The sequence below is a fragment of the Caretta caretta genome, chromosome 18 (assembly GCF_965140235.1).
Source record: "Caretta caretta isolate rCarCar2 chromosome 18, rCarCar1.hap1, whole genome shotgun sequence".
NCBI lineage: Eukaryota > Metazoa > Chordata > Testudines > Cheloniidae > Caretta > Caretta caretta.
Genome location: NC_134223.1, coordinates 16,560,442 through 16,574,628, shown reverse-complemented (window position 1 = coordinate 16,574,628; position 14,187 = coordinate 16,560,442). Strand labels below are relative to the sequence as shown.

At 47.3% G+C, this 14,187-nt stretch overlaps 1 protein-coding gene across 5 annotated transcripts; it reads left to right on the top strand.

Moving 5' to 3' along the window:
* Nucleotides 1-3,762: 3,762 nt before the first annotated feature.
* Nucleotides 3,763-11,069, top strand: AURKAIP1 (aurora kinase A interacting protein 1). 5 transcript variants are annotated; one of them, XM_048825188.2, is made up of 6 exons: nucleotides 3,803-3,944; nucleotides 4,370-4,462; nucleotides 4,583-4,648; nucleotides 5,903-6,354; nucleotides 7,445-7,591; nucleotides 9,063-11,069. In XM_048825188.2, the coding sequence occupies exons 2-5, from the start codon at nucleotides 4,411-4,413 to the stop codon at nucleotides 7,544-7,546; spliced, it is 672 nt and encodes a 223-aa protein (XP_048681145.1). In that variant the 5' UTR covers nucleotides 3,803-3,944; nucleotides 4,370-4,410; the 3' UTR covers nucleotides 7,547-7,591; nucleotides 9,063-11,069. The 5 variants fall into 5 exon arrangements, with proteins under 5 accessions (XP_048681147.1, XP_048681149.1, XP_048681145.1 ...); XM_048825190.2 differs by lacking the exon at nucleotides 9,063-11,069 and having other exon boundaries at nucleotides 3,763-3,901; nucleotides 7,445-7,604; XM_048825187.2 differs by lacking the exon at nucleotides 9,063-11,069 and having other exon boundaries at nucleotides 7,445-7,604.
* Nucleotides 11,070-14,187: the final 3,118 nt, after the last annotated feature.

Here is a 14,187-nt window from a genome sequence, read left to right as displayed (position 1 = left end):
GGGAGCTGGCATTGTTGTGGTGTACATAGGGCCTGGGGTTGCCTTGATCCAGTTCTTCCTGGAGTTTCCCTGGGTGCTAGAGCCATAAACAAATACTCCCCTCCTCCTGCAAAGGTGGGACGGTGAAAACAGAAAGCCTTTAGATGACTCAGCTCCTCAGAGACAAAAGAGGCTTAGGAAACAAATCTGGCACTGCAACTAATCACTCTGTGTACACTGAATTTCAGTGTTAAATCTAGCCGGGGCATTACAGGTGGCCTGGGCTACTCATGGCTCTTCTATGGCTGAAATAGCTGTACCTTACACCTATGGGACACTTTGTGTTAAATTCCTTCTTGCTATGCCCATGGGGTGGGGGTTCTGCTGCTGCAGCCCTCTCTGGACATGCTACATCTGCACACTGTCTAATGTTCTCAGTAGTCTCAGAGAGACTGGCGATTAGGTGCGTTCTACAGCTGCCCCTACAAGTGCATCAGGGCTGTCCCTAAATTACAACTCCTCCCTTTGTCCTCTGCCTTCTGCACTTACATCCTTCCCCCAGCTGGTGTAACTTCATCACTTCAGGTGATGCAAACTCTAAAATCTTGGTAACTACCCCCAAAGTGCTTGTCATCTAGGCTGCCAAACTATTACTGGATGGCACTGACGGTCAGTTGCTACTGCTCAGAACTACAGTCGGTTAAAGGCTCTGTGCTGTTAATCCAGTCATTGTAATGCTCTTCATAGTCACCTGAGGGTGTTTCAGGGGTCCAAATAGAAGCTATTTTTTAAACTCAGTGTAGTTACAGCTTTTCCCTTCACAAACACTCCCTCCTGTTCAGACATATCTAATTCTGCTACCCATTCATGCTGCCTTTTAGAGGGGGAGAAATGAAGCTACTGGTTGAAAACTGGTTCATAACCTGCAGCTGTGTGTGGTGGCAGCATGTCTACGTTCTGCTCCATAGACCCCTCATTCCTTTGACCGCCACTGGCAATCTGGAAGTGTCACCATATCATAATGACCTGTCCATGGTCCAGTGCTGTGATGCACCAACCAGAAGTTGCTTGCTGATGGAATGTGTGTGTTTGCTTTGATTCATTTGAAGGAAAGGTGCAAAAGAGAAACTGGGGGGTGGGTGGACAGTGCTTTTTTTCATGCCATGTAAAGAAGGCGCACACAGCTTGTTCTGCCTCCTCTGCGCCCCGCCCCGCCCCAACCCTCTTCCTCTGATTAGCATGGGTATTTCTTGCCTTTAGAAATGTAGGTCTTGTTGACCCTGGAAGAAGCAACGTTGACTAAAAAACTAGTGCAATCATATCCTAAGAAGCTAGAAGCTGCTGCAGTTAAGAAGGGTGTTTTAGTTGAAGAGTTTGGCAGACAAAGCCATGGCACAAATGAGGGATATCAGCCCACAGTGTTGCATCCAGGGCCAATTAATATGGAGTATTGACATTAACAACAGAGAGCCCTTCCTGGTCTCTCCAGTATCAGTTTAAATGTGGACAGGCTTCAGCCAGTCTGGGCTGCCAAACCCATCTTGGAGAAGAGCTTCCATGTCGGAAGCTGCCCCAAGGCTCTTGCTGGGTGGCCTACTGGTTGAATGTTAGCTCTGGACACAGCACCCTGGGCACGTTGGGCCATGGGTGGTGTAATATGAGGCCATCAATTCCTGTCGTAGGTGCCTTTTCCTCCTGCATGGAATATTCTCTAGAATTCAGCAAAACCCACCTCTAAGAAGTGCTGAACATTGGAAAGTCAACCCTGGAAACCCCCCTAACCACTTCAAGAAAATGTTTATAAATGTTCAGTGATTTTCTTCTGGGGTTTGAAGAAGCACTGATAAGTGTGGTGCCCAGAAGTCTTGTGCTCTTCCCCCAGGCTCTCATGAGACCCCTGATGTCAGTTTATTGTGAGAGGGCCAGCAACAGGCTCAGAAATGCCCACTAGAGTTAGGCCTGGCAAGAGAAGAATGACCCATCCCAGTGTCTTTAAGCCACACTAGAGCGCAGACTTGACCAATAGTTTTGGGTATGATAACTTGGGTAAAATAAAAGAGTCCAATCTGCTGGGGTGACTCCAAATATAGGCGGGAGATATAATCGGTAGTCAGTAGGTAGTGCAGGGAGATACCATCACAGGCGAGGGCTGCATGGGTGAGGGGGTATTTCAAACATATTCCCGAAGGAATTTCCCCAGAGAGGAATATTTTCCTCAGAACGCTCTGCTGTCATTCAACGTCCCCGTGCAGAAGCTGCTTCAGGGAAACATTGAAGTCTTGTCCCTTTGGCAAGGAACACAAGTAGTATCTGTTCTTTCTCCCATTTCTGTTATACCCAGGCCAGAAGCACCATGTGGGAATGTAGCCCAAACATGCAAATGATGTGATTCCAGCCACTCCGCCACTGCTCAGGCTAGGAGCTAGGTAATTACAGAAATCCAGGCCAGCAGGTGCTTTAACCGCTTCAGCATTTGGGTTTCAAACATCTGTGTGCAGCATGTGCATGCACACACCTGTGTTCATGTGTGTGTCTGGGGCTCAGCCGTGTGTCTTCGTGTGTCTCTCTACTGTTCACCCGCGTGTGTCTCTGAATGGATGTGAATGTGTCTCTGTGACTCAGCTCTGTGTGTGCCTATATGTGCATGCATCTGTGTCCATGCATCTCTCTAGGGCGCTCACCCGGGTGTGCATGTGTGTGTCTGGGGCTCACCTTTGTGTGTGTGTGTTACTGTGTCTGCGACTCACCCTTGTGTGTCTGGGGCTCACCTTTGTGTGTGTGTGTCTGGGACTCACCCTTGCGTGTCTGTGTGTGTGAATGTGTCTGGGGTTCACCTTTGTGTGTGTGTTACTGTGTCTGGGACTCACCCTTGCGTGTCTGTGTGTGTGAATGTGTCTGGGGCTCACCTTTGTGTGTGTGTGTTAGTGTGTCTGGGACTCACCTTTGTGTGTCTGTGTGTGTTTGGGGCTCACCTGTGTGTGTGTGAGTGTGTCTGGGACTCACCCTTGTGTGTCTGTGTGTGTGTGTCTGGGACTCACCTTTGTGTGTGTGTGTTAGTGTGTCTGGGACTCACCTTTGTGTGTCTGTGTGTGTCTGGGGCTCACCTTTGTGTGTGTTAGTGTGTCTGGGACTCACGCTTGTGTATCTGTGTGTGTCTGGGGCTCACCTTTGTGTGTGTGTGTTAGTGTGTCTGCGAATGTGTCTGGAGCTCACCTTTGTGTGTGTTACTGTGTCTGGGACTCACCCTTGCGTGTCTGTGTGTGTGAATGTGTCTGGGGCTCACCTTTGTGTGTGTGTGAATATGTCTGGGGCTCACCTGTGTGTGTGTGTGTTAGTGTGTCTGGGACTCACGCTTGTGTGTCTATGTGTGTTTGGGGCTCACCTGTGTGTGTGTGAGTGTGTCTGGGACTCACCCTTGTGTGTCTGTGTGTGTGTGTCTGGGACTCACCCTGGTGTGTCTGTGTGTGTGGGGGGGACTCACCTTTGTGTGTGTGTGTTAGTGTGTCTGTGAATGTGTCTGGGGCTCACCTGTGTGTGTGTGAGTGTGTCTGGGACTCACCCTTGTGTGTCTCTGTGTGTGTCTGGGGCTCACCTTTGTGTGTCTGTGTGTGTGTGTGTCTCGGGCTCACCTGTGTGTGTGTGAGTGTGTCTGGGGCTCTCTGCTGGGTCCTGTCTGTCCACCCGTCTGGGTCTCGGGGGTGCCAGCCTGGCCGCCTGCCTAGCCCACGTGTGTCCCCCCGCCCTGGACAGCGGCCATCCGTACTGAGCATGCGCAGTACAACCTAGGGCGCGCACACACGGCCAGGGGGCCGTTTATGCTGCTACACCGGCCGGCGGGCCTGGAACCGCTGGGGCCGGAACGCGGGCGCTGGGGCGCGGGGCCGGGCGGGCCGGAGCGTCGCCGGAATTTCCGGGAACCGCGGTGAGTGTGGGGGCGGGGCGGCCCGGGCGGCGGGCCTGAGATGGTGAGTGCGGGCGGGCGGGACCGGGCCCTCGCCGCTGGGGGGATGGGAGGCCGGGGCGGGCTCGGCTCGGGGAGCCCACATGCAGCGCGGGGCGGCGGCCTATTCCCCGGGTCCCCGTAGTAAAGGGTCATGGGGGGGCCGCGGCGGGGGGGCGTGACCAGGGGCGCGGTTGGGGGTGGCGGCGGGGGGGGGCTCTGGTGGGGGGGCGGTTGGGTGGCGGCGGGGGAGCCTGGCGGGGGAGCGGTTGGGGGGGTGGCGGCGGCGGCGGCGGCGGGTGGGAGTCCTGGCGGGGGAGCGGTTGGGGGGGGCCGTGGCGGGGGGGGGGGCCCTGGCGGGGGAGCGGTTGGGGGTGATCAGGGTGGGTGCCTGGTTCAGTTCCTTCCAGTTTTGTGTAGTTCACTGAATGAATGTTCTTATTTTGGCAGTCCTTACTGGTTCTTACAGAGGGAAGAAATCAGTAACAAATATGTTGATATCACGACTAACTTCTCAATTAGCGAAGGCCTCGCGATTTGCAGGTAAACAGAACAGTGAAACTAAAATCCCCCTGAGTGCGTCTGTGTTAGAACTCCTAGTGCAAAACCTGATTTTGAAGTTTTCAGAGGTAATTAGACTTCCAGAGTTTCTTTTGCCCGCAGGCATTACAAGTCAGGAGAGTCAGTCGTTTGTGCTGAAGAACAGTAGGTCACTAATCCTGCTGATTGGTGTGTATTGACACTATTGTGAGGTTTTGCCTTAACTTTATACATGATCTTCAAGGGGAATTAATGTATTTGGGAGCAGGAGGGTTGAATGCTGAGATTTTTCAGGTTCTTAGGATCTTTCTAGATCTGACTTTTTTCCTACTCTAGATGCGGGGGTAACCTCTTTAGCTTAATTTTAGCTGGTTGAATTGTACCCTTTTCCTTAAGGTAAAGTGCACGTTTTGCCTTAGTTCAACTCATGGGTAAATTACAGTTTAACGTCTGCATTCTTTAGTGTCAAACTGTTTTTGAACATAGTGGTCCAAATAATTATTTGAAATTTCCTGTGTATTTGAACTATGGGCCCACAAAAGCAACATCAGTAACTATATACTGTAGTTATGCCACTGTGGTACATTTAAGCCAGGTTTTTCCCTTTCTGCCCCTCCCTAGCCAAACACATGCCATGGACCTGATTTGTCATCCATCCCCTCTCTTGGGTGCACCACTAGGAGCTCCTCCAACACCTGAGTGAGGGAGAGAGACAGAGTTAGGCTGGGATCATCCCATAACCCACCCCTGATGCACTTGGCCCCAGCATTCCATTCTTTCTTCTGGGGAAACCATGAGATGCAGGAGTCTTCCATCTCCTGAGGAGTGGGAGGGGAAAAGAGATGGACTGGCCTCCCCTCAACAAGACCCGCATGCCCATATCTTCCCAGAGACAACATCCCACTGCTGCTGCAGGCTACTGTAGTAGAAGTCTGTGTTGCAATCCTGAAGGTTCAGGGTTCAAACCTGGCCAGTGGTGCACGATTTGTGGGTTGTTACAGCTGTACACAATAGAATGTGTTTTGTCTTTTTCTTTTGAATAAACAAAGTAGTTTTTTGTATGCAATTTTCTATGTTAACCTAAATTACTTTTTCTTGCAAACTCACCCACTCAGAAGTTAAGAAATGCCAGTTTTATGCCTCCCAATGCACTTTAATTTGACCCCTTGTGCATATGCATTGATACAGTCTTTAATTACGTGATTACGCACTATGTTTTCCACATGACCCCTACCTCATTCAGTGAACAGAATGGATGCACAAGGGGTGGCATTACAGTTACACAGGCAAGAGTAAATTTGGCTTCCAAGTGCTTGAATTTGCAACCTAAATAACTTTTAAAGTAGCTCTTTGGGTGTAATTTTAATATTTAGCTATTTTAAAGGTAGACACTCATGTTATGTGTTCTTCAAGAAGTTTAAACAAAACTTTTGTTTTTTTGAGGACATTTTTTGCCAAGATCAGCGTCTTCTGTGCTGTGCTCTGGTTCCACATCTGCAAATTACAGCACACAACCCTCTAATAAGAATGGAGCCCAACCTCAGCGCTGGTATGCACTGGACCCTGAACTGGAAGAAATTCTGATCCCCAGAAAAATGTCCATCAGCCCTTTAGAAAGCTGGCTGACTGTTAGATACTCCCTCCCTAAAGTGGAGATCATCAATGTTCATGAAAAGCTAGGTTATGAGCCTACCCAACAATATGACTGTCCCCCATGTGAAGGGGGAGCTGATGTGGAGGAAGAGGAAGGAGAAGTCAGCACTAACAAGGTTGAGTGTAAGAATGTGTTGAAGATCCGCAGGAGGAAAATGAATCGGCATAAGTACAAAAAGCTGCTCAAACGAACGCGTTTTTTGCGGAGGAAGGTACTAGATGGTCGCAGGAAGAAACGTCAGGTGAGATTGGGATCAACAGAGGCATATTTTCAAAAAGTGGCTGGCACTTTCTTTAGATATGGCTAGCAGTTTATGTGGTGCTTTTAATCTAGAATTGACTTGTGAAAAACAGCAGCAATCTGATTGGAGCAATTCCAGTGCATTGGGCTGGTGGCTTTGCAGATCATGCTGGTTTCGGAACCCTCTGAACTTTTTGGTTTGTTTTTTGACCTGGATGTCCTTGGCCAATTATTTAAAATTTGTGTAGCTGGAAAGAGATGTATTAAACTTTGAATGATACATCGCTATGCATGGTGATCTATCTTGACATTCAAATAATTTGAAAAGATGAATGGTTACGACTTCTTCAGTGGATAAAAATAATCTCTTGACATAGGCACCAACGAGTAGTACACATGCCCAAGATGTGTTTGGATAGTTGGTGTAATAATCATCTTCTACCTGTCTTGCCAGCATCCTCAACTGATGTGCACAGAACAGCCAGTGTCAGCAGCTGTAAGGAGAAAATATCACACTGCACTCCCGCCCAGAAGCATTTTACTTTCTAGAATGGGGTAGGAGGGAAGGACATGGGTCCACATTCAGACTGGTGGAGGCAGATGCAACTCCATTGGTCGTATGGGCTACTTAGCTCTGCCTTTCCATAGTCCATAGTTCTTCCATGCTTCAAATTTTCATCCCTGTTCTAGTCTTTCTCCCACCACACCTGTCCTTAGAAGGTGTTTGTGTCTTGTTAGTCCCAGTTAACCCCTTCAAGTTTAAAGAGCCAGTCTTAAAGGTCCCATTTCCTTTCTTGATCCCTACTGGATACTAGTTTTTTTTAACATTTGATCTCGTTAAATATGTCTCCGTTTTCAGTATTTCTAATGGAACATTTCTAAAATGCAGTTATACGGCATTTGAAATGCATTTTCTGCGATAAGAACTGGAGCATATTCTGAGAAGCGGGATAGGCTGCCTAGGTAATGTACTGCTTCCTTCATACAGATAACACCCAGCTTCTCTTTAGGATACTTTTTATGCAGTGGGGTGTCTTGGTTTGAACATGTCACTTCCAAGAGAGCTCACAGTCGTCCCTTTTTCTTTCCAGGCAAAGTTTGAAAAAGATCTGAAACGCATCTGGAGGAGAGCTGGGTTGAAAAAGCCTTCTGAGGGCTGGCAGCTGCCCAAGATATTTGTGAGAACTAAATGACTGGAACACCTCAAATGTGTTTTGGCATTTAATTGTAATTAAAAGGTATTTAAAATAAGTCAAAGTTCTTTTAACTTTGTTCTGAATGATGAGTCCAGAGGTGTGTAGATGTTTAAAATCTTGGTGAGGAGATCATTCCGAACCCTGTGCAATACTGGCTGTTGAAATAATAAAATGCCATTTGCTGAAAAAAGCCTGTGGGCATAGTAACTAAAAATGACCTGAGTTAAAAATCAATTTGTGGGTTCATTCGCTCAAATCAGCCCTCTGTCTCCCAGCGCCAGCCCCTCTATCTAGCTGCATGGAGAAGAGAGGGGAAATAGAGCAAGTAAGGTTCTGAATAAAATGACCCAACCCACAGGACTTGCCAGTTCTGAGGAATATTCTCATGGAGTTCCAGTGAGAGCCAGATTTGGACTAATTTGCTGTGAGGGACTGAAATCAAAGCTGATCCAGCTGTTCTCAGTTTTCTTAGTGCAAGGCATAAGGCAGAAATGATTCTGCACATACCTTCCTCCTAGATCAGGGCCTTTTTGTATTGGTAATAAGTCCTTGAAGTGTAACCACCCTAGCACATAGTCTCCAGTCCCAAATGGGGGTATGAATGTGGTAGGCTTTGTTACCTTGGTGGAGATGGAATGAGAGAGTCACAAGTGTGATACAATAGTCTTAATGTGACGGAGGAAAGCATTCCCTGCTGCACCAATGGCCTCTGAGTGTGAGAGGGACTGCACCTCATACTGGTGCAGAAGACAGGGTCATTTGTCCATCACATATCAAATGTTCCTGCAGGAGAAGCTCTCTGTTGGTTGTAAAATAGTGGCATACTGCCTGTTACATACCTGGGAGGCTTAATGTCTCATTCTCATCATACATCCTGCTACTTGCTTCTCAAGACAGCCTGTGAACAGCATTATTTCTGTAGCAGAGTTGGGGCAGGAGTGGAAGTTGCATTAATCAGCATTACAAAATACAATGCAGTTCCACTTGCTTGAAGCCTCAGTGTGCACCTTCTTCGAGCGAAAGCATTCAGCAACAGTCCTGAAGAGAAGAAGCAGCTAAAGATTTTTATTTGTATTCTCTGAACCATTTTTAGTGGGGGTCCAGAGTCCTGGTTTCTGGTTTTGGCCCTTCTTTGACTTGCACGGGGGCAAGTCACTTTCCTTCTCCATGCCTCAATCTTTCCATCTGTGAGGTGAAATACCATATCCCACCAGAGACAGGTGATGAAAACAATTAGAGGTGATGTCCTATGAAAAAAGATGGAAAAGACTGAGGCATTTTAGTTTGGAGGGGTTATGTTAGAGGTATACAAAATAATAAATGGTGCATAGGTGATAAATTGCATGCTCCTGTTCCTTCCTTCATAATCCAAGAATAAGGGGACACCTGATTAAACCAAAAGGCAACAAAATTAAAAGGCAATAAAAGAATATACTTCTTAAGTACATTGGCCTGTGGAACTCATTGCTACAAGGTAACATTTTTGATTAATTTCTGTTGTATCCTTCTGTAGGTCATCTGCCAATGCAACCAAAAGACACCTGCTACGCTTCTTGCTGTCAGTAGATGGTAGTAGAGTCAAGGCTCTCTGAAACGCCATAGGAGTTGTAGTAGGAACCTGCTGGCTAATTTTCTAGTTCTTGTATTTTAAAGAATTGGTGTGTGTGTGTAAAAATCATTATTCTTGACAGAAACATATTGCTATAATGAGAGGTTTATTAAATTGATCAGAGGGTAGCCATGTTAGTCTGTATCCACAAAAACAGTCAGGAGTCTGGTGGTACCTTTAAAGACTAACAGAATTATTTGGGCATAAGCTTTTGTGAGTAAAACCCCCCACTTCTTCAGATTAAATTGAAGTGACCCCTGAGAGACATGCAGAACTAGAACATTGCTACGGTTGGTGGGTTTTCCAGACTATAGGCTCAAGTCTGGTATTAGCAGGTGACTTTGATCAGCGCTTTAAAAACAACCCCCTGCCTCCTCGTAAAGCTTTAAAAAGGGCTACAGCTGCAGTTCTTTTTAACCAACTCAAATGGGGCTTTTTTCAGACTATTCCTTCAGGGCTCCAATCAACAAGGGGAGCACTTAACCCTCTGCCTTAAAAGGTCCCTATATATAATGCTGGCTCCTGACTTCAGGGGAATGGTTAATATTCAGCAGGCACCCAGGGGTCACTAAAGAGTCTGAATGTGTTACAGTGTAACTGCACAACAGTGCCTTGCTATCCGGTCCTTTCAGTCTGGCCTCTCTCTGAGCAGGCGCCTAGAGTATTAGCTCATTTGGAGTGAGGCCCTTGGGGTTTTTTTTATCCCTTCATGCTCATTCCTATGGGCTGTGTCCACAGCTCTGTCACTCCCGTTCCTGCTGCTTTTGGGACTGGCTCTTAGGCCTCTCGCTTATTGCCCTCCTGTCTGAACAGTCAATCTGTGTGTTTCTAGGGTGCTGGTTGCTGTGGTATCGGGGGTGGGGGGGAGAGGTCTTCAAAATTACAAGCAAAAACCTGTTCCAAAAGACTAGCTGCCTCCTATGCCTCGTTTAACACAGCTGTGCTGCTGTGATGTTCTCTGCTCTTGCCAGCCTGAGCAGACAGAATCCTGTGACTCCTGCTTTTAATCCAGAAACACTGATATGCCATCCCATCTTCCAGCCTAATGGGTGTGTGAGTGATTGGAATGTGGCACCTGGTGTGAGGTGCGTGCGTCCCTGACTTTCCCTGTGATAGTCTGTGGAATATTGATAGTGGTGCCACAAACACGGTTGTACTCTCCCTCTTTTTGTAACTCGGCAGTGAACATACGGAGACTGGCCATGTACATCAAATACCCATGGCCATCTTAACCAATTCCCCCTCTGCCCCCATTTTACTACTTCAGGGGGTGCAGGGTTGGGGTCATGGCTTTGTGGGTTGTTCTGATCTCACTCTACCTTGGAATCTACTGGGCATGCCATAGGAAAGAACATAACATGCAAAGCTCTTTAGTCTTTGGGTAGGAGAGCAATGTCTGTCATTGTTGCACTGCCTGCAGTAGTCACTCTGGAAGGCTGTGGAACACAAAGCAGTTCACTGCAGTCATGTCTGGTAGCTCAAGAGTGGAGGGAGGGGACGTGTCATATTCTGGGATTAGCCCAATAGCGTTAAAGCCACCTCTTGATATGACAACCCAGTTCTTTAACACCGAATCAGCTGCTAGGAAAGAATTCTGAAACACTTGAAGTTCCATGGCACAGACCTCATGCAATTCTTCTTCACCTAGGAGAGCTGGATTGTTTCGTTACAGGGCAGGCACCATGTTACAGCTGGAGGTCTCTGTAGTGAATTCCATCTCTTCACTAAGTATAAGTCTGATTATATCTGCCCTCTAAATCATAGTTCAGTACATATAGTCATCATCTTTACATCTACTAAACGTAATGGCAGCCTAATCTGCAGGTATATGGAAGTACTGTGTAATTTGCAATGGTGCTTACAAATAAGCCCCAGTATGTTCCTATATAATTAAAGGCTGGGGACAAGACATTTGTGCCCTGCTCTTAGTTGTGTATTTTTTTTCTAGGTGGGGTCGCATGGTTAAATCATGGTTATCCTAAAGCATGGTCCGAATCCTTTGGAAATCTTAGACATAGTCTGCGGACCCCAGGCTGAAACTCACTGTCGTAAAGCATGGTTGAAGTCTCTCATGCTGTTTCAGTGCCAGACACTATAAGGACACACAGACACACACATTCACACTCTCATTCTCTCTGTGTAATCCTCCACCAAGATTAAAATCACCATGTCCTAGGTCGCTCAATCACAGATCAGGTTTTCTACTCTAATACAGCCCTTTATCCTTTGTGTTAACCTCGTCCTGCTCTTGTTGGGGAGGAATAGATGAAAGAGAGTTCCCCATATTTGTCTGTAGGGGAAGCACCAGCACATAATATTCCATTCTGGAAACGTTATGAACTTCTACTGGCTGGAAATATGTATACACCTATATGTGTATGCACCTATATGGTAGCAGCTGAAAGCCTGTGGAAGGACATGCTTTGACCTTTATCTGACTCAGGTAAATCAAGAGGTTTCAAGGATTCTTCCTTCATCTCCCTATTATGGTTGAAAAACAGCAGGAAGCTGCCAGAGGAACCCATACTAAGTATTCCAGAGACTGGAACTATCCAGGGAAGACAACGTGATGGATGTTTGAAACTGGGACTCAGACATTGCTCAGGAAGGAGCTCTGAAAACTGGAATATGAAACCAATTATACGCATGGACCCCTTCCTTCCCCCCCCCCCCAGTGCTTGGGTTATGTGTGCTTGAATACAGAGAGCAAATTAGACTGTTGAGCAGAATATTGTGTCTCAGTCAGTCTGTTAGTTTTATCGTCTGGCTCAACGTGATTACAGAGCTACCTGGTTTGAACTGAAACCATGGTTTGGATCTCAGATAGAAATACGGTTGTTCTCCAAAGAGATATAAAGGGGCTGTATTTTGTTCCCCATCAGTCAAAGCAGTGTATAAACCTCACACAGACGGCCTGCTCCCTTCCCAGGACACAGCAAGACGGTGGCGTTAAACAGCTGGGATGGGCTGAATCTGCTGCAAAACTGGCAGCTCATAATGGTGATGGGTGAACTTCAGAAGGGCTGGGAGTGTGTCTCCATTTAGATGCGTGTGGCTGTTATCAGTGTAGTAATGAGGTGCTGATTGAAATGTATCCCACCTGCTCAGGTCTAGATGCTGAACTAGAAAAAATCTCAGGAGTCCAGATTTGTGTGAGATTCCCAGTGGTTTCTGGTTGTGAAATAATAGCTTCTGCATTCAAGATATCCTGAGCTCAAGATACCTGTCAAATGCTGGGGCAGATCCTCAGCTGGCGTTGATCGATATAGTTCCCTTGACTTCACTGGAGATACATTGATTTATAGCAGCTGAGGATCAGGCCTGTTAGGTCAGTTGACTACCATGGCGATGGGGTAGAGCCCGTGTAGACAGAACTCCTTGCTGGCCACTGGCTTTTTAACCACTGGAGTGTCCGCTCCTGTTCACAGGAGGTCTACACGCTATGGTGAAAATAACTCCACAGTTCCCAGTGGTCTGGCTGCACTAGCAATCACTGCATTGGTAGCAGCGGGAGATTTTTAGGATAAGGCTGGTGCACACATGGCCTGTGATACTGAAATTGTGGGAAGAGTCTATTCCAAGTGTGCTTTTATAAAGCACAAACTGAAATTTCAAATCCTGTCTCATCACCAGTCAAACAGGAAACTATCCATATGTGGAGTAAAGCCTTTTGGTAACGAGGATCAAATTGAAAGGCTGCCTACCGCACTCAAGATTCCCAGGTGGTCTCCTGTTCAAATACTATCCAGGCCGTGGACGGTTTAGTTTCCAAGGTCAGACAAGATCAGGTGCATTCAGTCCAATATGGCCATGAATATCAAATTGAAATGGATGAAAGATAGCAACAGTTCCACCCCGTGTTAGTCACAACACTGCAGCATTCTTCTTGTGTGAAAACCACACCTGATTCAAGTGATGATGTTACACGTGCTGCATGGGCAGAGCATTAGCTTGACTGACTTCTGGGCAACTTTGACAGCGGGGGTAATTCCTACCATACACGTAGTGATGGGTGAACCTTCAAAGGTGTGGAATATGGGTTTGAGTCAGAGGAACACAGATTTGAGCTGCTTATCCAAACCGTGGGCTGCAAGTCTCCTGAGAACAGGCTTCTTGGGAATATTTCTGCTCCAGGCTGACTTTAATCAGCTCTCAGCCCATGATTCACTGGGTTCTGAAACTCACCAGCCCTGCCAGCAACTCTGATTTGGCTTCCCCTCCCAGTGGCAGAACCAAAGGGAGAGGCCCTGCTCCTGTATGAGCCTTGGAATAGTTCAGGGAACTACTACATACAAGGTCATCCTCAAAATACCAAGAAACCAGGCTCTTGCGTGTGTCTGCACCAAGCACTGCAGTGCAAGGCCTGGATATAATGGGGTAGGGAATGTGCCCGGAGCTCTTTCAAAGTTTTGATCAAGGCCTGGTGTTGGTTTGAGTTGTGTGTGAAGGTTCAGCTGGCCCCGCGCTAATCCGAAAGCACCAGAGAGAGCTGGGAGAAACCCGCTTGCCAGTTTATGCTGGCGCTGCCCACATAATGGAGCCTTGTCAGGGTAACACGCTTCCTCCAAACAGTATGACCTGAAACAGCTCTTTATGATGTGTATTGGCAGTGAGTCCTGCTGTGATCTCATAGGAGCAGGCACGTGTGTCTGAAGTGCTGGGTACAGGCTGCGGGGTGCCCAGTAGACCCAGCCGTGTGTGGCTGTAAAAGAAAATGTGAAAGGAAGTTATTCTTCAGTGTTGTATTGACTGCTGGAAGATTTCACCAGGCTGCAAAGCAAATTTCCTTCTGTTTGCACCCTGAGGGGTTCCATCTGTGCTCAGTGCTAAGACTCTGATGCCAGGGGCCAGGTTCCTAGTGTGTATTTTGGGCACCATCCTCTTCGCTTGAGTCATTAAGGCTCCAGGGCAATCTCAGACGAAGGGGCACATGCCAGGGATCTTTTCTACCCCATCTAATTCCCACCTCCACTGTGTCCTGGAAGTTTTACGAGCGGCCTGTGAGCAATGCCTACCTTTCAGAGAGTGA

What these genes read in the sequence shown, in the direction of transcription:
- AURKAIP1 (XM_048825188.2), top strand. Translation starts at nt 4,411, where the DNA reads ATGTTGATATCACGACTAACTTCTCAATTAGCGAAGGCCTCGCGATTT. An exon ending in GAAGGCCTCGCGATTTGCAG is followed by an intron (nt 4,463 to 4,582) that starts GTAAACAGAACA and finishes TTTTGCCCGCAG; the next exon opens with GCATTACAAGTCAGGAGAGT. An exon ending in GTCGCAGGAAGAAACGTCAG is followed by an intron (nt 6,355 to 7,444) that starts GTGAGATTGGGA and finishes TTTTCTTTCCAG; the next exon opens with GCAAAGTTTGAAAAAGATCT.